At 35.6% G+C, this 20,996-nt stretch overlaps 2 protein-coding genes across 3 annotated transcripts; both read right to left on the reverse strand.

The window, feature by feature from the left end:
• Positions 1 to 2,811: 2,811 nt before the first annotated feature.
• On the reverse strand, positions 2,812 to 4,343 carry LOC123718206 (adrenodoxin). Of its 2 annotated transcripts, XM_045674648.1 has the most exons (4): positions 4,071 to 4,343; positions 3,345 to 3,524; positions 2,924 to 3,123; positions 2,812 to 2,890 (listed from the first exon to the last, which is right to left on the reverse strand). In XM_045674648.1, the coding sequence occupies exons 1-3, from the start codon at positions 4,199 to 4,201 to the stop codon at positions 2,967 to 2,969; spliced, it is 468 nt and encodes a 155-aa protein (XP_045530604.1). In that variant the 5' UTR covers positions 4,202 to 4,343; the 3' UTR covers positions 2,812 to 2,890; positions 2,924 to 2,966. The 2 variants fall into 2 exon arrangements, with proteins under 2 accessions (XP_045530604.1, XP_045530603.1); XM_045674647.1 differs by having other exon boundaries at positions 2,812 to 3,123.
• Positions 4,344 to 4,965: 622 nt separating this feature from the next.
• Positions 4,966 to 20,429, reverse strand: LOC123717989 (modular serine protease-like). The gene is made up of 15 exons (XM_045674318.1): positions 20,277 to 20,429; positions 16,672 to 16,717; positions 15,701 to 15,811; positions 14,241 to 14,303; positions 13,775 to 13,891; positions 12,221 to 12,355; positions 11,036 to 11,216; positions 10,587 to 10,663; positions 10,107 to 10,309; positions 9,773 to 9,982; positions 7,438 to 7,599; positions 7,061 to 7,182; positions 6,491 to 6,667; positions 5,722 to 5,881; positions 4,966 to 5,173 (listed from the first exon to the last, which is right to left on the reverse strand). The coding sequence occupies exons 1-15, from the start codon at positions 20,308 to 20,310 to the stop codon at positions 4,980 to 4,982; spliced, it is 1,992 nt and encodes a 663-aa protein (XP_045530274.1). The 5' UTR covers positions 20,311 to 20,429; the 3' UTR covers positions 4,966 to 4,979.
• Between the last annotated feature and the right edge of the window lie 567 nt (positions 20,430 to 20,996).

The raw sequence follows: 20,996 nt of genomic DNA on the forward strand, positions 1-20,996 counted from the left end.
ACCGCCCTGTATCAGCAGGGCGCGAACATAAACACTACCTGAAGGGGGCATACGCCCCGAACAGGGAAAAACACCCCCCTTGCGAGGGAGGGTGTAGCATTACCTGTTGGTCCTTTTCTGCGCGGAACCGTCGACGCGTACGAAAGTGTCTTCGTCGTATCGTGGTCTTACGATAACGCCAATTAACTATTCTTTTCAGAACATATTATTGTTTCATGACGATAACGTTTAACAACTGTCCTTTGCCTGGACACATCACTGTTTCATTACGAAACGTACGCAAAATATGGCAAAGCTCTCGAAAATAATAGTACATAAACGTATTAATTTTTTGTAGGAATCATCGAAAATGCATTTCGTTTTCATGCATTGTACGAGCCAAGGCTGTACATTTTGCTCACTCAGGCTTTCTTAGTTTATAAGCGTGATGATCCCTATGTACGTGCCAAGGTTCGTACATTCTTGCTCATTTACAAGCTTGACAAATTCCTATTTTGTACGTGCCATGGCTGTACACATCGATCACTTATAAGCGTGACGATTTCCCAAATCGTCGGAGTTACGTCCCGAGAGTATAGCCCGTCGCAGGCACTCTCTTCTACATTCGTTCATAGCGAACTAAATCATGGGAGTTATACCCCGAGAGCATAGCCAGACGTAGGCACTCTCTTTGACTGTTAAATTGTATTCATTCGGTACATAGCAATTAGCACGTCATTATTTCGCTCATATTGTATTGTAACACGCGAGTGGTAAATATAGAGTAAATCAATAAATCTCTATTATTTGAAGCATCCTGTTGACCCAGGAACCGTACATTTTGGTCCTTCGAGCCATCCAGAATCGTACATGCATAGACAATGTGTGGGTAATATGTGTACAAAAGTAAATAATAAGACCCCCCCTCCGTCTATAGTGCTTACGTAATATTTCAAGGGCCTATGGGGGCGATTGTACACATAAAAATCAGTGGCGCTACAACCTTTTTAGGCCCAGAGGCCTCAGAAGTGTGTATCTGTTTCATCATCATTTGTCAATCTAATAGGCAAGTAGGTGATACACGCCATTTTTTTTGGTTTAAGGCAAGCCTAGGTCAATACTGCTGGTGTATATAACATAGTTAAAGAAAAATATATTTATCCATATAACTATACACTGCGATATTCAAAGTCAAGAGTAGGCCCTAAGTATGACTCGTATGTTAAGATCTAACACGTTTTTACATATGGGAGTTACACTTAGCTCAAAAGTTTTAGTTTCCGAGAAAACTATAAACAACAAAATTTAACAAATGCTTGGAAGCCTAAATAGATCACACTTAAATCTTATCAATTCCACCAATCACAGCTTTTGATAATCTCTTGTCTTCTTGGATCTTCTCGGAATTTTTGGTTAACATTTTATCTTAATAAATGTGTATAACATGTATGTTTGCACTACTTGCCTATCTTATGTAATTTAATACATTTTCATTTTATTTTTTTCTTTACTCACAGTGGTTGCCTGGAAGAGATCGCTCGAAAGCGATAAGGCCGCCAGTTGCCCTCCTTTTGATTTAATTATGTTCATAAATAGTGTAAATAAATAAATAAATTAGGTATAACTGGGCGTGATTGCTACTGAGTAGCGATTGCACAATTCTAGAACGTCCGTACTCTTTTGTCTCTTTCGCACATTGCTTCGTCCTTGTCGTACGGCGTTCTAGAGTACTCAGCCTAGCTTCTGTATTGTCAGTATACATTTGAAAGCCTAAAATGACTATTATATAAAGGTAACATTCTTAACTTTAATATAACCTTCTTTTTTGAAGTCGGTTAATAAAACAATTATTAAGAAAATAATTTATTAAAATTGTCTAATTATTTCAATAATTATTTTTACTAATTATGCCCAATAACAAAGATTTGAGTGTTAGGAAGACAATTCAAAGATAAAATATCTTATACAATACTTTCAGTACTATAAAAATGACAGATTTACCAACGTCCAACAATAATTTCAATAATATACAAAAAAGAAAATATCTAAAAACAAATTAATAAAATTTATGAATATTAACTCTTACACTAACGACATCTTTACGTAACACTGGTAAACTGGTCAACGCCATCTAGTGGCCGACTAAACTAGTCAAGTTTTGCAATTCCAAAGACAAAAGAATAATATGTCATCCCTAATTACAGAATTATTATAATGAAGTATTTATAATGCCCAACTGAAATGGGCCTTTTATTGAATATAAACAATTCCAAGAACAGCTCACGATATATACTATACTGGTGAAGATAAATATTTTAAATTTTCTAAATCTTCCATGTTTTACGATTTGTCAATTGACGTCACAGGCATGACTGTGTCAATAATGATTATAATAATTGTCAGAATTCAATATCCCGAAAGCTAATCACAGATAAAAAATGTCGTATCATAAGAAATTAATGATTTCATCATAAAATACAGGGTTAGAGAATTATTTATGTTTATTTTAACCTTTCAAATAAGTATTTTTAAATAAAATTATTAATTTCTTATGTAAATTGTGCAATTTGTGAACAGATAGATTTATTAATACATATATATGTAATAGGTAATTTTCATATAAAACTCAATTGAATTGCAATTATAGTTTAGGAATTTCAAGTTAATTTTCAATTAAACTTTAGTTTAATTTGTGCACTTAACATTCTCCTTTCACTGAGACTGAGTTGAGTTAAGTATCTAAGATTTTTTTGTAAAGATGAATTCACAATTGTAAAATCAGTAATAATTAATTCTTCTTTGAAGTGCCCGTCCCCAGTTTTCACTGCATGAAACAGACACACTTCTGCACCTATATTTTCAATGTCATGTTGAAAAATTAATACATTTTGGGTTGGTAGACACAGAAACTATCACCTACTTAAGTTAAAAAATAAATACAACAGATGCAGATGTGCCAACCACACTCCTGATACAATCTTAATATATCAACTACGTGCATCATATGTTCCTGCAGGGACTTTCACAACCAAACCGTCTAAATCTTTAGTTAAGGTGATCTGGCAGCCAAGTCTTGATGTATCTGTGAGACCATAGGCCAGATCGAGCATGTCACGTTCCTCATCACAAGCATCGTCTGGTAGCCTGATAAAGAAGAATAATAATGTAAATTTAATTCAAAACTTTAGTTAAAATTGCAATAAAAATAAATTCAATAATAGAATAGAACATTATTGTGTCTATTGAAATCCATAAAACAAATGACTGATTTTGATGCAGAAAATCAAATTACAAACAATTTCCTTAATATTTAAAAACAATCTATTAAAATTTACATCAGAATTGGAATTATTAAATAAATGTACTTGTCATAATCTTCTTGTTTGAGCACAACATGACACGTTGAGCAAGTGACAGTTCCCTCACATGCTCCATACCCATCAATATCAAGGTCATTGTTCACTACTACATCAAGTAGAGTGTCGCCAACTTTACCATCAGCCTCCAGACTCCGTCCATCAGGCATTACAAATGTTACTTTTATCCTGAAAATGGTTTAAGACAAAATACTTTATGTACTATTTATTGTACTTTAATGTAGGAGCATCATAATTTTTTAAATTTTAATATAAATACTGTTTACTTAAAATCAAGTAAAGGTAAAGTATATATATTTTAAATATAAAGCTCTAGCATCTTGTTGCAAATTAGAATGACTAAAAATTATTTAAACATGGAAATTATTTAAGGTATTGAAAGCCAAATTAATATTAAATCACATCATATATATATTATAAAACAAAGATGTGCTATTTTTCACATCTTTATTAACATGTTTCAAATATTTTAAATTGAAATAACCCCAATATTGCTCAGTCAATAACTAACAATTTTGAAGAGGTACTACTATAACTTATAGAAGTTAATAAGACAAGTAGTCCAGCAGGTTTCAGCTAGTAGTTTTGTAAATTTATATTACTTACACTTATTGTTGTGTTATATAAATTTAGAACAGCCTGCGTGCTGCCCACATAGAGTGGAAGAGAAACTTGTAATATAATATAGGGACTTGAGATTATTTATCTACTTACTTATCTTCTTGCAAGTGAGGTCGAGTCGTTGATAAAGGCACAATACTTCTGTAATTGCCTAAACTTAACAATTTACCGTTCGTCGAAACCACTTTCGACGTTGCGATAGTTCTTAATAAATGTCTAAACATTTTAAAATGTTTTTCGCTATAAATTCACTTAGACACAACAAGATACCGTTAGCTACACATTATAAATTATAATTATCAAATCTCAAAATCGACTTGACCTTGAATTTATGAATCCTATTTTTTTTTATATTAAACATTTGGCGATTTTTACTTCTGATAACGTTGACATTGACAGATTACAGGTATGGCGTAAACAATGACACGTTTCTTAATGTATGACAGTCGTCGCAATGGTCCGTGGTTCACTTTTAATTTTATGATAATATTTTTCCTTTTTATGTGTAGAATCGTAAATTTAAAAAAAATAAATACAAGTACAATAATATACTAAATTCGCAAAAAATACAATTAAGATTTTGACATTGCTATACGTTGACATAACCTGTGCATAATTAACACACCGTTTACTTAAAAACCCAGACTGTTATATATAAATAAATGTATTTTATGATCATTATTTGTTATATTCAACTAGGCAGTATTCATCCGCTACTCGATTCTAGTACACTTTTAATAACAACCTTTTGAACAATGTTTAGTATTGTACTTAACTTTGAGTTTCTATGTAGTTTGCATTATGATATTCTAAAATTAAGAGATATTTTTTTATTTTTTTACTTAAAGTTAGAAATATGAGATTTCAAACAAACAGCAGCCCTTGAGTTGTCACTCTACATCGCGTGTACGTTTCCGGCGTTTAAAAATAGGTACTACTAAATTGTTTTCATAGCCAATAGCTTTATCGGCTAGGGGAATAAAAAAAATCATAAAAATAGATTTATTGTAAAAACTCCTTAATAAAATGTTCGTGTTTGATAATCTGTGTGAATGTGACGTAAGTGCGTGCATTACAGAGGTCTTCGTTAGTCGGCGCAGTTGATACAATCCCTCGGAGATAAAACCGTTCAACTCCCATTTCCCAGTCGGGGAAGGCCAGTCCGCCGCCACTGTCTCCCTTGCAGAGAGTAGTTCCTGCAGGAGATCAGAGACTATAGAATAGACGTCAAAAATAAGTTTATTTATATTATATACTATCTGTATGTAATTCAATGGTGGCATGTAGAAATTAACCTCCTTAATAAAATTACTCTTTGGTGATATGTATAGATTTTGTAATATAGCCATGAGGTATGGGCCATGGGGCAGAATTCAATCTCACGTGAGGAAAATTTGTTATGTTATCATAAGGAAAGCATTGATTACAAAGAATAATACAATTAGTGGGGCATGGGCCATGACATAGATCATAGAACACGAATATTATACCACAAACAAATCTTGCAATAGAAAATGACATCACTTTTTATTAAGTAACATATTAGTGGGGCATGGGCCATGGGGCACAATTACATTAAATAATAGTTACAGAAAATACAATACCGGAAAATAATAACCTCATCACTATTTTTGACAATTATGCATTTTTTGGGGAAAATTCAGTTAAAAACCATACACAGAACATACAATATGAGAAAAGCCCTATATCAATATGTATGGAGATTTAATGGGCCATAACTCACCATTAGTATATCCGGCACAGAATTTGTCACTGCTGATGTACTCTCTAAATCCAGGTGGAGATGCAGCTATGCATTTATTCAAATCCACGTAAGGCAACTGCACCACCTGGAGGGTTGGGGATGGCTTGCCGTTTTCACCTGTGAGGCCCCAGCCAGCGATCTGAAGGAATACCAAAAATATTTACTAATTTCAATAAATCAAGATATATAAACAAAAGTAGTGTTAATTACTCGGAAGGATTTGGCAAACAATTTGTGGGGATAGGTTAGAACCACGAGACGGACATACTTTTTATCGTGGGACCTGACATTAAAAAACGTGATGTAATAAAAGTCAAAAATTTATCAATCAAAAGAATCAGTTCTTTTGTCTATGGTATAAAAAATACAACTGACAACCAGGCCATAAAATTATATAAAAAAAACACAACTGACAGCTAAACATAATGTTCTATGGTTATAATCTATATCTATAATCTATGGTTGAGTATGAATGAAAATTTGACAATTACTTACCGTAAGCTAATTTTTAAAAATAATTTTATGGCCTGGTAATGAGACCTTTAAGCTAATACTAATATACAACGACCAAGACGATCGAATCTTTTACGACAAAGCCGTAATGCAATAAATGTGTTTTTAAGTGGATTCGAGAAAAGTTCAGATTATTTACAAGTTTGACATTTTGAATTTAAGATGTACAGAACAAAGTATATGTAATATAACATATATAGCATTATATATGATGTGGGGAACTTTAATAAATTACCTTTCCAAGTTTCCCGTCACTGAGCTGCCGCTTATCGAAATTATAGTCAAAGCTTAGGCAGACCGGTCTCACGTAGGTCTTATACTGAATGGCAACGGTCAGTATCACCACGGCAATGTCTTCTTGGAAATTGGCAGCCGAGCCCTGGAAGCGGACCGGAATTTCTATCGATCGGACCTGTAAATAAAAATATAGAACCTCTTTAACGATATTTAAAAAAAAATGCTTTCGTATTTTTGTAATTGTTGCTATGTACAACATTTAATTATTTTAATTTACCCCAAATTATTAAAACTATGCAATGTTTCCAACACAGTGTGACATAAAAATATGGCGCATAGTTAAAATTCCACAGTAACTGCTGGAATTTTCTTAGCCAAATGAAGATCGTGAGGAAACATAAAGCAACGGTCTCCAATCATTGAGCTGGACATGTGTCAGACCGAAGGCTGTTCACCTAGAACCATCGCATAATTATTATTACAAACAAACAAAAATGTAATTATTTTTCTGAGATTATTCCCATCACGGCCTCAGCGTATAGAACAAATAACTCTGATAAATCCTTACATCAGATTTCTGGGCGTCTCTATCCATTTTATCATTCCACGGCCGATACAGCTTCCCAACTGCCACGGCGTATTTATCGGCTGGCTGCTTCTTGGACAGGTCGTCCCAGAAACAGTGAGCAGCTGAAATGACAATTCGCATATCATGCATTAAAAACAGACAGGAGGCACATCCGCCCATGGACACTCACATTGCTGGAACGCTAAAATAATCGGTATGCTCTCATCTTGAAGGACCGTATGTGGAATTAGTTGGGAAATACTTCAGTGGGCAGTTGGTTCCACATAAGTGGTGCACGGGAAATCAGCCCTGATATGCTCAGCTGTGGAACGACGGACTTCGAGGTGACACGGATGGCTTCTATGGGCTTCACTTACCAGAAATAATAACAGTGGTGCTGACGAGTGAGCCACCACAGATCTGCTTGTACGGAGTGTAGTGTTTGCTGAAGATGCCTGCATGCCACGGCAGCTCACCGCGTTCAGCCGGCAGCCCACCGATCGCCAATTCCACCCCAGTAGGAGTGGTCGTACCACACTCTGGAAGGAGATTCGTATCAGCCATTTTACTCGGTGAACTTTGACACTACTCTGCCTTTTACTGAATCCGAGGTGAGGAAACTGTCATATACCTGTCAGATTTCTGTATCTGTTTCATGATCATTTGTCAATCTAATAGACAAGTAGGTGACCAGCCCCCTGTGCCTGACACACGTCAAATCTTTGGGTTTAAGGCAAGCCGGATTCCTCACCGTACGAGCGAATATTAAATGCTCAGATACAAAGTTGATCCGTGCATAGACGAGGATCGAACCTACGACCTCACGCTGAAGCTCCTAGGCCAACATTGCTATGTATATATAATACTATGACTTATTCTTAGAGTAGTGTTTGCGTAATCTATATTTTATAAGCGTTAAAATATATGACATCTTTGGGAAAATGTTTTTTTTAATCTATGAGCATTAAGAGGATGGAGGATTGGGTAAATAAAACGAAAAATAAATAAATAATAATACTTTATTATCATCCATCCTATTAATACATACAAAATTATTGTCTACAAGTATACCTGGATAATTTTCGTAAGTTCAAAAGTAACAATTTTACAAAATGTATATACATTAGAAAAATTTAATGAAATTGTTTCTATTCATAGCGTAAACACAATTATTAAAGAGTACTATAATTAAATGAAATTAGATTGTCTATTTTATGGATTACTCTTTGGTATATGTATCTTAAGTTGAGTCGATAAGGATTTTGCTAAATTTTGAATTTGGCGCCATAATTCTAATATGGGGCAGGATTACCAAATTGTCAAAGTTGACATTCGAAAAGAACACGACCATTTAAACTAAATCTATATTCTTGTAGTCTGTGCGGAATGACAACCGCCATTGTTATGCGAAAAAAGATTTGTTTATTATAGACATTTAATTGTCTCTATCGAGTATCAAGATAATTGCTGTCGAACTCCGAATTTCGACTTACAAAAGTTAACGGTCCCTGCGTGAAACAGAGTATAAGACCGAGTTAACAAAATATTGTCTATGGTAAACGTTTTGTACTTATGGCATATCTTATTTTATTTTACTGACACCTTGGTTTGCACAACTTTACGGGTATCACAAAACCATTATATGGTCGAAAGCCTGCGCAATGGACGAAAAAAAAATATAAAAAAACCATGACAGGTGTCAAATAGAGAATTCCCGCTAAAACGCAAACGTAAATAAGTAAAGAGTATTAATTAGGAACACAGCAATCGTTATAGGAACAAATTAGTTTGATGTATTTTCTCGTTTTATCCGCTTTTAAGCCACGAGAGCCACGCCCATATTTTAATTAATTGTATAGCAAATTTAAATTTGCCCATATTTGGTAGCATCTATAGCGAAATCAGGAAACGGATCTAGAGAGGACATTATCGAAACTTCCGTACTTTAAAACCCAATACATTTTTGACGTTGGCCACACTTAGGTCTAAGTTTTTTTTTCTTAAATTGGATACTAATAGAAAACTCGAAGAACTTAGACGAAAATATATTGTTTAATGTGTGAGTATTAATTAAGCACTTAGAGCGTTACGTTTGAGTTTGATCTTTAAACACGATTGCCGACTCCGGCGCATGCACATACACATTGGTATGATTTGAGCTCAAATATATATTAATATTGTTATTTTTATCTTTTCTTTTTGACGAACCCATTCTCCAATCAGCATAATCTATCTCATAATCCGGCCCTCGCTTCGTGCTTTGTAAGTCATTAGGATTATTAGTTGTGTATATGCTGTTTTGATTTGCAATATTTGTGTTACTTAAGTGAATTGTGTAATTTGTGTCTTGTATTGGGATATTTACATCGGTCGGGAACGCCCAACTATTCTGTATTTCATTAAAAGTGTTCTGTGTGATGTGGTCAATATTCTGTGATGTATCCCTACTACTCTGTGAATTGTGACCACTATTCACTGAATTAGGGCCACTATTCACTGAATTAGGGCCACTATTCACTGAGTTAGGGCCACTATTTATTGAATTGTCACCACTATTCACTGCATTGTTACCACTATTCAGTAAATTAGGACCACTATCCTGTGACGTATCCACACTATTTTGAAACGCACTCGCATACTGAAAGCTCGATACGTACAATTCGACTTTGTCCCTGATAATGACAGTGATATTAGTTCCATTTCTGGCCAAACCTGGTTGGCATAGGACGATGGTGTCCCAGCTTCCTTCGATGCACCGCATGAGGGGCAAGACGGAGGGCGAATAGTAGTTTGGTTTCCTGCATTCGGGACGTACGACGGTGCCCGACGGCTCGTATAGGTTGCAGGGCTTCGTCCCCTCCTGCTCTCCAGATAATACGCAGCGATATTCCACGCTCTCGTGAGGGTTGAGACGGCAGAACTCTGAAATTGACAAAATAATAATTTTATTTTTAAAAGAAACATTATCAAAGCTAATGGGGCTCGGGCATACATTTCTGTTCTGATACATTTGTATTAAATTCTAAACAAAACATTCTCTACTTACGAATACACTCCGGAAGGTCATCAGCCCACGAGCCATCGAAGCACAGCACGGTGCTCTTCCCCTTGACCCGGAAGCCCCAATTGCAGGTAACGTTCAGGTTGAGAGCTTTGAACCGTTGGCCTGGACGAGCCGAAGGCTGCCCCACCACCGAGTATTCTCCGTTAGGGGGGGCAGGCGGGACTATGCAATTTCCGGTGCCCATCCTAAAATATAATTCAAATTCCTTGTAGCAAAAAAATGAGGGTATTTCAAAAAAAATCATATCATAAGTTGCTTCAGCGCGCGACCTCATCCCTGAGGTGGTAGGTTCGATCCCCAACACTTTCTATGAGCACATTTAACAATCGTTCATCGAAGGGAAACAGAAGCAGAACTCCACCAACCGAGGGTTGTAGTGTGTTTTTGCTTAACTAAGCAAGTGTATTTAATATTAATGGGAAATATTGTATTGATACACTATGATCTTAAGTTTGTACGTACGGAGGTCTCGTAGTGGGAGCGGCGATTCTATTGCACAATTCATCCGATTCGTCAGATCCGTCCGCACACTGCTGCACCTGTAATTTGGGCCTGAATTTAAAATATCGCCCCAATAGCAGATTTTATTAGGAGATCATTTTTATATAAAGCGTGCGTGTCTCTTAATAAACTCACCAAACGGCTGGACCGATTTTGGTGAAATTGTTGGTGTTAAAGTGGATGAATAATATAAATAATTTATATGGTAAAGTATTATCTAGCTCAGGGTCAAAGTCAGCTTTTAAACAAAATAACAACAGCAATAAATGGTCAATTTTGGTGTGGTTAATTGATAGTGCGTCAAGGTAAAAATACACAAAAAACCTTGACGAACTAACAATTAATCACAGTTTCACTCAAACCTTGATGCACTAACAATAACGATTAATTGTTAGTATCAAAATCCTTACCCCGTCACAATTCGATCCCTCGTCGACACAAGCGCCGTACGCGCACTGAAAAGCGTACCCGGGGCACTTGTTACCCGCGCAGCTGCGCACGGTCTCGTCCGAGCCGTCGTTGCAGTTGGCCTTGCCGTCGCAGTGGTCGGCCGCGGGCAGCAGCTGCCCGTCGTCGCAACGGAATTGGCCTCTGAAAGGTATATGGACTTTTTTGATGCAGCGTCAACACAATTTGTACAAACCGAACTACTCAACTGTGCAGACAGGAATGGCGGGATGGTTTTGCCAAAAAAAGGCATACAGACACTAATGACATAAGAATGTGTTTATGTGTAAAGTGATTTTGTGTGTTGGGTAAGGCGATATTATTATTATTATTCAAAAAAAATCAATGGCGCTACAACCTTTTTAGATGTGGGCCTCAGATTTCTATATACATTTGTCAATCTAATAGGCAAGTAAGTAGTTTTCCATATGTGCCTGACACACACCGCCGATGGTTTCCTTGGAACGAATATTATAGGAACAAATACTTCAGTTGAGACGTTTGGGATGTACCACACACTCCAACGTGGTAAGCGAGCGATTCATGTAATAAATAAGATCTATCAACGCCGTTCGCTATGTTATGCGGGTAACACCGTAAATGCTTAGAACTGGCCAGTTAGAAAGAAACATTTCTAATGAAAACTTTTTTGAATTTCAATTTTAGAACTCTTTGGTAACCTAATGTAGTCTATTGCATTCGTGTGTCATTTGTTTTTGTGAATTGGCGGCAAATCTAAAACTCACTAAGAAAATTTTCGGTCAAGGATTTATTATGACTCGTTATGGCTTTACAAAACAACATCGCATTATAGGCTGCGATTAGCATTTCTTAATAAAGCCCCATCTTGGGACAATATTTACCGATTTAACGTGTTTAAGCGTGGTCGTAGCAATCTCAATGATGATCCGCATGAGGGAAGTCCTTTAACAGCTATTAATTATTTAGAATTTAAAGAATTATAGGTGTAGGTATTATTGTGTAGTTCTATCTGTAACTGTACCTAATGTAATGATAGAATATTTATAATAAATAAAGAATACAGTTTGAGTGATAAGGGGAAAATGGAGGACCTAGGCGGAATCTAACCGGTCACAGAGAACAGAAGATTAAGCAACGAAACCGTACTTTACAGCGTCTGTGCATACCGATTCTCTTCAGTCTCGTTCCGACACCGTGGCAGCAGTTCGTCAGAGTCGTCTGCGCATTCCTTCACTCCGTTACAGGGAGCTGTGCCGTCCACGCACGCGCCGTACGTACAACGGAACCAGTTGCTCTGACATCTGAAATTTTTCACAGGAAATCGTGTAATTATTGTTTTCACTCTCACACCATCACACACCACAAACAATAGAAAATTAATTTACAATTTTTAGCTTACATAATAGCGGTTAAGTGCGAACGTTTTTTTTTTTGGTTGTAACTCTTAGATTAGTTCTTTCTTCTTTATTGTCTTTGTTAATAAGTGGAAACTCTATCATAATGGCTGTCAGTGGTTAGCTTTCAGTCGCCATTATCGTCAGGTAGTTCTAGTTACGAGGCTGGCTTATTTGATTCGGCATGGATGGACGATTCTTACTTTGCTTGATTTTAGTAAGGCCTTTAATTCGGTAGACATCGATGTTCCTCTTGCCTTGCTCCGTACTATTAATACGTCCCCGTCAGTGATTAATTGGTTTAAAAGTTATCAATCCGATCGCCAGCAACAAATTAAAATAACCGACTGCCATTCCTCTTGGTCTCATTTTTCTGCTGGTGTACCGCAGGGTGGTATACTTCCTCCACTGCTCTTTTCGCTTTTTACAAATTCTATTACTAATCAACTTTCTTCCACCTCTCATCTTTGTGCCGATGACCTTCAAATATACAATCTGCCTTCAATGAATTTGATTTAGACAAAGTTGTTGAATGGAGTAAATCGTATGGTCTTCAGATAAACCCTTACAGGAGCCAGTTTATTATCATCGGGAGTGCATCGTATATAAGGAAAATAAATTGGTCAACTTTACCACAGATTACTTTAGATAGTACGGTGGTTCCTTTTTCTCCACTGTTAGGAACTTGAACATTACCTTGGATAGAACCCTGTCTTGGCAGCCCCAAATTAACGAACTGAGCAGGAGGATCTTTTCTCATTTTCACGCGCTGAATAAGTTACGCAATTTTTTGCCTATCCCTACTAAAATTTCTCTTGCTCATTCTCTTTCTCTCTTTTACTCCTTGCCTGCGGAGGAGCGATTTTTAGGTATCACTGCGAGCGGGGGGGGGGGAGAGTGACGTGTCGATCGCGTGATTGGTAAATCAGTTGACGTTTGTGTCCCGCGCTGTGTACGATGCGCAGACTTTCCCCCACTCCCTTGTTTAATGCTCAAGAAGTTTGCCGGTATCTGTTCAAGACATGCATAATAGATAGTTCCGGTCACCCCAGAACGTCAGAGTGAGAGCTCTCAACGAATAAGTATCGTAATACAGCGAAGCAATACCGGATAATAGAACTTTTTTTTTAATTTTCTATTTATTAATGTTTAATTACTATTACTATATAAGAATATTGTACTGTGAAAGATATTAGTATTTTATTCCAACAAATAAATTGTATATTTAAAAAAACTTTACACTTAAAATGTTTCATGTATTTGACCGGCATCTTGTATAAGAGTTATTTAAAAATCTCCAGTTAAGACATCTTCATCAGTACTTACGGAGTATTCCTACACAGTGGGAAGGTCTCGTCGCTTCCATCTGGACAGTCGGTGACACCATCACACTTTCCATACAGGCCTATACAGGTCCCGTCACGACACTGCCATTGATTTCGTCTGGAATTGTTTATTAAACCCTAGTTTTATTATAGTACATAGGTTATTTTTATTGAACTAAAAAATGTTTTCTGTTATACAAGTAGTATAGTAGTACAAATAAGATACAAGGCAAAACGACGTTTGCCGGGTCAGCTAGTTATATATTCATAGGGATCCGAAGCGGTAAATATTTATAAAAAAAAAACAAAGTACTTAATCAACCTAGATAGTTTTATACTATATATATTTATAGAACTAAACACAACCGAAACGTCCGACACGTCCGAGAGCCAAACGCAGAATGAAAAAAATCTTGCTGGCATGGCTTTAAGAATATACATATTTCTGACTGTTATGCAAGACTCACCTACACGATGTCGACTGTCTCCGATTGCGATGTAAAATTAAATCATCAGGATTGAAGTCAGGTCTGGAATATACAATTATTTATAGATTTTTTTTACTTAAAACATTTCTCCAGATTTGGCCAACTACTTTTTCCTATTCTCACACCGTACGAGAATGCTCGCTGGACATAAATTTGCGCTGATGTAATTGCCGAAGTTGAAGTCTATTTGAAGCTTGAGCAAAAGTCAAACGCTATATCGTTCTCGAACGGGGGAGGGGATCACCAGGGTGGGTAGAAAAATCTGCCACCTTAAGATCCTAGAAAACCTTCTTTTTTCTATTTATTTATTTATTTACACTTCGTTACACTACAAAATAGAAATAAAAATTAACATAATTAAATCAAAAGGAGGGCAACTGGCGGCCTTATCGCTTACGAGCGAACTCTTCCAGGCAACCACTGTGAGTAAAGAAAAAAAATGTATTAAATAAGATAGGCAAGTAGTGCAAAAATACATGTTACACAGTTATTAAGACAAAAACCAAACTAAAAAGATGATACATTAAAAATAAAAAGTAAAAAGATACATAAATCACGATAATTTATGATAAGTCTCACGTCAGTTAGTAGTTAGTAAGAAAGTTCGGGATACGATGTGGTCAGGTAATGTTTGTACAGAAGAAATTTAAAGTAAGATAAAGAAGGAGCTAAGCGAATAGGGACGGGAAGTGAATTCCATAGCCTCACTGCAGAGACCTTAAAGGAATCGCCAAGATAGGAGGAGTTATGAGATGGGATTTCAAGGGTATAGTTTTCGGAAGAGCGTAAGCTATTGTTATGGGCTCCCAAAAAATTGAAATCACTTTTGAGATAGGAAGGAGTTTTGGGGTTGAACAGGATGGAATATAGGAGATGGAGAATATAAGCATCACGTCGCTGACGAATTGGCAACCAGCCTAGCCGCTTACGGAACGCAGAGATATGATCGGACTTTCTTAGACCGAATATAAACCGGATACAGAAATGTTGGAGACGATCCAGTCTATTTAGCAATTCCTCGTTAAGATCGGAGGAGCAAGAATCGGCGTAGTCCAGTAAAGGCAGGAGGAGAGATTGTGCCTGTGAGGTTTTGGTACTAAAGGGAAGAAAATTACTAAGACGTCGAAGGATACTGGAGGCACCGTACAATTTGCGGCTAACTTCTTTAACATGCTGCTTCCAGGATAAATTTTGATCAAATAAAACCCCCAATTTTTTTACTGTACGGCTAAAATTTAAAATTACACCGTGTCGATATAGATAGGGGGAATCCTGGCCCAATCAATTCTCGTCGTGAAATTATTTAATTTGTCATTATGATGAGTCCTCTGAGTTGAGCCTTCTTGCGATGTGGGTCCATGGGCTGCGGTAACACTTAACATCAGATGAGCCTCCTGCTTCTTTGCCCGCCTGTTTATGAAAAATCTTAATATACATACGATAATCCAATACAGGAGGTTTCGTCGCTGCCATCCAGACAGTCCCATTTCCCGTCACAAGCCTGATCATAACTTATACATGACCCATCACTGCACGAGAACTCGCCAATACTGAAATACCAATTTTAGCTTTTTTATAGTATAGTGGATCAAACCAGCCTTCGGGATGCCCATAATAGACAGTTATCGTTGCCCATGAGCGCCTTAGTAGGTGCGATGCCGGCACTTGAGGTCGTGTCTTTTTTAAGCAATAGGAGATCGATTCCACAGTTCAAAAGTGACTGGTCGTGCTTGAATTCGTGTATGCGGTGATGTTAGTTATTTTAGACTATGTATTTGCGTGTTGTTCCCACGAGAATGGAAGTGCGTACTCCTATTCCGCCATGCCTCATGCTGATGTCATGTGGAACATGATGTAATGGTTGCAGCTCCTTACAAACGTCGTGTAAAACAAAAAACTTGGCGATAAAAAGAGTGGCGGAGAGTTTATTGGCAGTTTTTCTCTTCCGTTCTACACCCTTGATTTGAGAAGTGGCAAATGTAAAATTAGAAGCATTTTATGTATATATTTTTTTTATTGTCGTTCAGTGTAGATTGTGTTACCTATATGAATAAATAATTTTGACTTTGTCTTTGAAAGAAAATGTTTTGTGAATCTGACTGTGGAAGACTTACTTGGAGGGTAATTAATGATTAACTTTGTTTATTGGAGGCCTTTTGCGATTAGAATTCCAAGCAGAGAACCTGCTGGACATAGGCCTCTCCCCTAAACTTCCAGTACGACCTGTTCCCTGAGCTTTGCATCCAACGCTTTCTCCCCACACCAGAACATCAGTCCACCTAGTCGAATAGTCACTCATCGCTTCGCCGACTGGTCCTCGGTCTCCATTACAGGATTTTTTTGCCGCATCCGTTCTTACGGACAGAATCGCTGCCGAAAGCCAGTACTGATAATAATCGAATGTATTTACCTGCATGAGTTTAGGATTGCCTTATCGTAAATCCGTGCTGACGTACCTGTAAATATAAATAATATATTAGATATTTTATAATGAGGGATTTTATAAATATTTATAAAATGTACAATATTGCTCTGTTAAGTCAATATTTCGAGCAAATGAATTGCGCACATAGATCATTGGGGCCTTGCTTGGCCAGTGGGTTTAAAATTCAAGATTTAGGGCTGAGCCTTAAGGCCGTCGCCTGCCAATTGTCAACGGGGGTCAGGGAATCGATATAGGTGCAGATCGGGACAGCGTCGCCTACTTGCCTCTACAAATAACGACCGAAAATATCATAATTATAAATTAAATCCACTTTTATTATTATTTACAATCACAATTAAAAACGCTTTCGTCTCTTTAAAATTGTGTTTTAAAAAAATGTCTGCGTGTACTAGTGTGTACGTAAGAAGTGACTCTTTTTATGACCTTATTTTTCGAAATCTACTATATGCAACTTTACAGGAATTGTTTAAATAAAGTTAAATTAGATAAAGTTTAACAAAAGTCTTTTATTATAATACACATGAATACAAATACTAAGATTATTACAGAATTTCATTAATTGTAATACAATTATTACTATCATTGTTATCGTTATTATATATTTTTGTTATTAATCTATATCTCTATATGTATATATATATATATATATATATATATATATATAAGGATATTATCTTTTATCGTATGAGCGAATGTTAGATGCGACATAGAATGAAAGTGTAGTGTTCACAGCTTGGTGCTTATTTATTATTTAAGGGAGTAAATGTGTTACATCATACCGTGATAACAGCTAAAATGTGGGGGAAAATTATTTAATAATAGTGTAGAATTTGGAATTGATTCATTGTTCTTATTATAAGACGTAATAATAAGGAAAATGAGTTATAATCGATAAGAGAAGTCGCAAGGTGAAGTTAAGGCCACGAGAACAAATGCTATCATAATATTCGTTTGGCTTTCAACAATATTTATTCTATTATATTAGTATAACATTCACTTACACCAATATTTACAATTTGTCTTAACCTACATAGTTATAATAAAAAATAATAGAAGGAACGCTGGAGCGTTCTTGTCCGGAGTAGCATCCCACCAAAGCCCGTCAATTCTTCCAAGGGATCAACGTCATCCCATCCGGCCGCTTGCCACCGTCTCCATGGCTCCAAAACGGATGGAACATTGACGCAGGCAAGAGAGCGGCGTGGCGAAACGTCAAAATCGTAAACTTTTGACATTTGGTCACACTTAACCCCAATATTTACATGTCAAACATAAAAGAAATTCTCCAATCAGAGCTCTCCTCTCTAGCTTATCATTTAAACAAATCAAACTTAAGACTCGCAATACTGGTCGAGCGAGATTGCTTATTTTGCTTTCAAATTATATGAAGAAGTCTATTAAGGGCCTACACGGTTGCACAACTCCAAAAAAGTACATTGTTTCTGTACATTTTTTGTCATCGTTATATGGTAGAGTTGAGTAGATTTTGTATCCATTTTGAAAGATTTAAATAAATCGATTGAAAAAAAATCCAAACATAGGCAATTTTTGACACTATGAATTAAGTTTATGACGAAAATGTATACAGAACATGATTTTGAAGTTTACACGATATATTTAATGCAAGCCAAGTAATCCATTTCAGAAGAAAACAATTGTTCAAATTTGTTTTACATAACTAATTGTTCATAGTATTGTCTTTTTGTTAACATAGCTTTTACACATTGAAAGAAAACACTTTTTTACCGGACTGAAGCTATGTATTATAAACTTATAATTATTTTACATAATTTTAAAATCTTCCGACGTTTCGTATTTATTTCCCCGGAGTCGATATCAACTAATACATAGCTTTAATCCGGTAAAAAAAGTGTTTGTTTTAACTAATTGTTATTACGGGCCACCGCACCTGGGCGCTCCAGCTCTCCACTGCGCACAGCAGTCCACCCCGATACACTGATAGAGCAGTTCTTACTGGGATAGGGCCGTAAGTATGAAGTCAGTTATTCAATTAATTACCGTCTAAAATTCGTAAAATTAGCGCGTTGAACCAATTCAAAATGGCATTAAAGATACATATCAGAATTAGCCTAGTAGATTAAAATTAGGACGGCTTGGATACACATATTAGCTCTGATAAAATTTAAATGCAAAAAATAGAATTTATTTTTTATTACGTTTAAAACACGTTTAGTTTAGTTAAGTTAGTTTCATAAAAAAAAATAACATTTTTGTAATTCAATAAAGTTCTTTAAATGTTAAAATATAGGCTATATTTATTTCCAATTAAATATACCGTATTTACAATTTTCTTAACCTACACAATAATAATAAAAATATTGTGTGTGTCAGCTACGACGCACGATTGCAGTTTACTCCTTACGAACGATAATTATGATATATATCGAATAGAAAAAAAGGGTAATTAATTATTATAATTATAAATAATTAAGGGTCTGTAATTATTCGGATTATTTATATTACTTCAATAAAGCGTATTACATAAAGTATGTTACAAAACAATATAAATACAATTTTAGAGAGAGAATGAGATGGAATCATTCTGTTACACGTTCAATCCTACAGATATATATGTTCGTCTCTTTCTACGTAACGCCTCAACTTTTCGTGTTACACTTGATTTTACTCCTCATAAAATTTCCGTACCGGGCCTTATAACTCAAATCGTTTCTTAAGGAGTAAACTCCAAAAATAAAAATTTAAAAAGTTTGGTCCATGTGGGTATACCTTTCCCACGGCCCAAGAGTCTCTAAACGTTAAATATGTCTGCCTAATTGGAGTAAAGGAATTTAAAAAAAGTAGGAATACAAATGGTACTAAAAATCAAAACAAATTAAACATCGAAATATTAACTAAAATATAAAGAATATTGTTATTAATTAACCTTATAGATTCTGGGAATTACTTTCGGCATTTTCCTGTTATGGTGGTTAGTCGATGTTGTAAACACGTTTTAACCACAAATTGAGCATTAACATACCACGACAATTAAAATGCTATTACTGATACCTAAATCAAGCAAAATAACTTTAATATTTTTTTATTCAATCAGCCATTATTGTTTCACACATAAACAACTATGATCGTATATTCCGGTTACACGAATAGATTTTTGTATGCGCAATTAACACTTGCTCGTACGGGAAAACATCGTAAGAGACTGTCTCAGTCTAAGATTTAGAAATATAAAAATTGAATATCAGGAATATTAATGAAAAGCGCAGAAATGTGTCTGCAATTCGTTAAATGACATCATACATTAAATGTTAGATTACGAAACAAGATTTGGCGCGAACTATGAGTCCAGTTTGTCAAAATTTAAGTAATGAGATATACAAACAATTGAGATCCTTACACTAATAACGACTATATACTGGAATTAGTGTTAAGAATCATAATTGTTTTAGAATAAAAAGGCCTGTACCTAATGCACAACCAAAATATTATTTTGACAATTCAACAAACAGAACTTAGATAGTTAAACATAAGTTTAATGAAAACATAGAACCAAGAAGAAACCGTAATAACAAGACAATAACTGAACTTACCTAAAAATAAACAACATAAATAAACCCAAAACATTGTGCACTTATAACTACAAAGACTAATTAATTTCAAATACTGACTAGTTATCGAATCATTATAATGACAAGAAACGTGATCTCTGTTTGGAAAAACCGAGCGTACTAAACAGTGATACCAGTTACAATAATTTAATCTTCACCATATTGATATATTATTTTTATAGAACTTTATTCATAAAGCATTTCAAATTCTGAATATTTTTTTTACTTAAGAATTGTCTTCATTATTCTTAAAGCGTAAATACCCGTATCTCAACAATTATTGAATTGATATTGATGAAACTTAAGGTGGGAAAATAGCTCTTGCTATCTTCGGAAGTGTATAAATGTCAAATAGTAGGGTATTTTTTTAATAAGTTACAATCTGACGGAAATTTATCAACTGGTCACACAAACGTTAATGACCTAAGTACAGGTTACGTTGAGATTATGTTGATGATACAGTCATAATAAATGTTTGGGAGACGGGTCTTTTCTGATGCGTATAATTGACGTCACGACAGGGGCACGTCAAGTTAACCGCAAGTTAGAAGTTTAAGTCCACAGATAAATATAAATGTCAGCGCTAATCAATTTCAATGATTACTTACTAATACATACCTACGCTGTTCCCCACAATAGTGGCTTGAAAAATCACTTTTTACTTGGCGTAACTTACTAACGCCGATTTTTTTTTAAATATTG

The sequence above is a fragment of the Pieris brassicae genome, chromosome 14, assembly GCF_905147105.1.
Source record: "Pieris brassicae chromosome 14, ilPieBrab1.1, whole genome shotgun sequence".
Lineage (NCBI taxonomy): Eukaryota > Metazoa > Arthropoda > Insecta > Lepidoptera > Pieridae > Pieris > Pieris brassicae.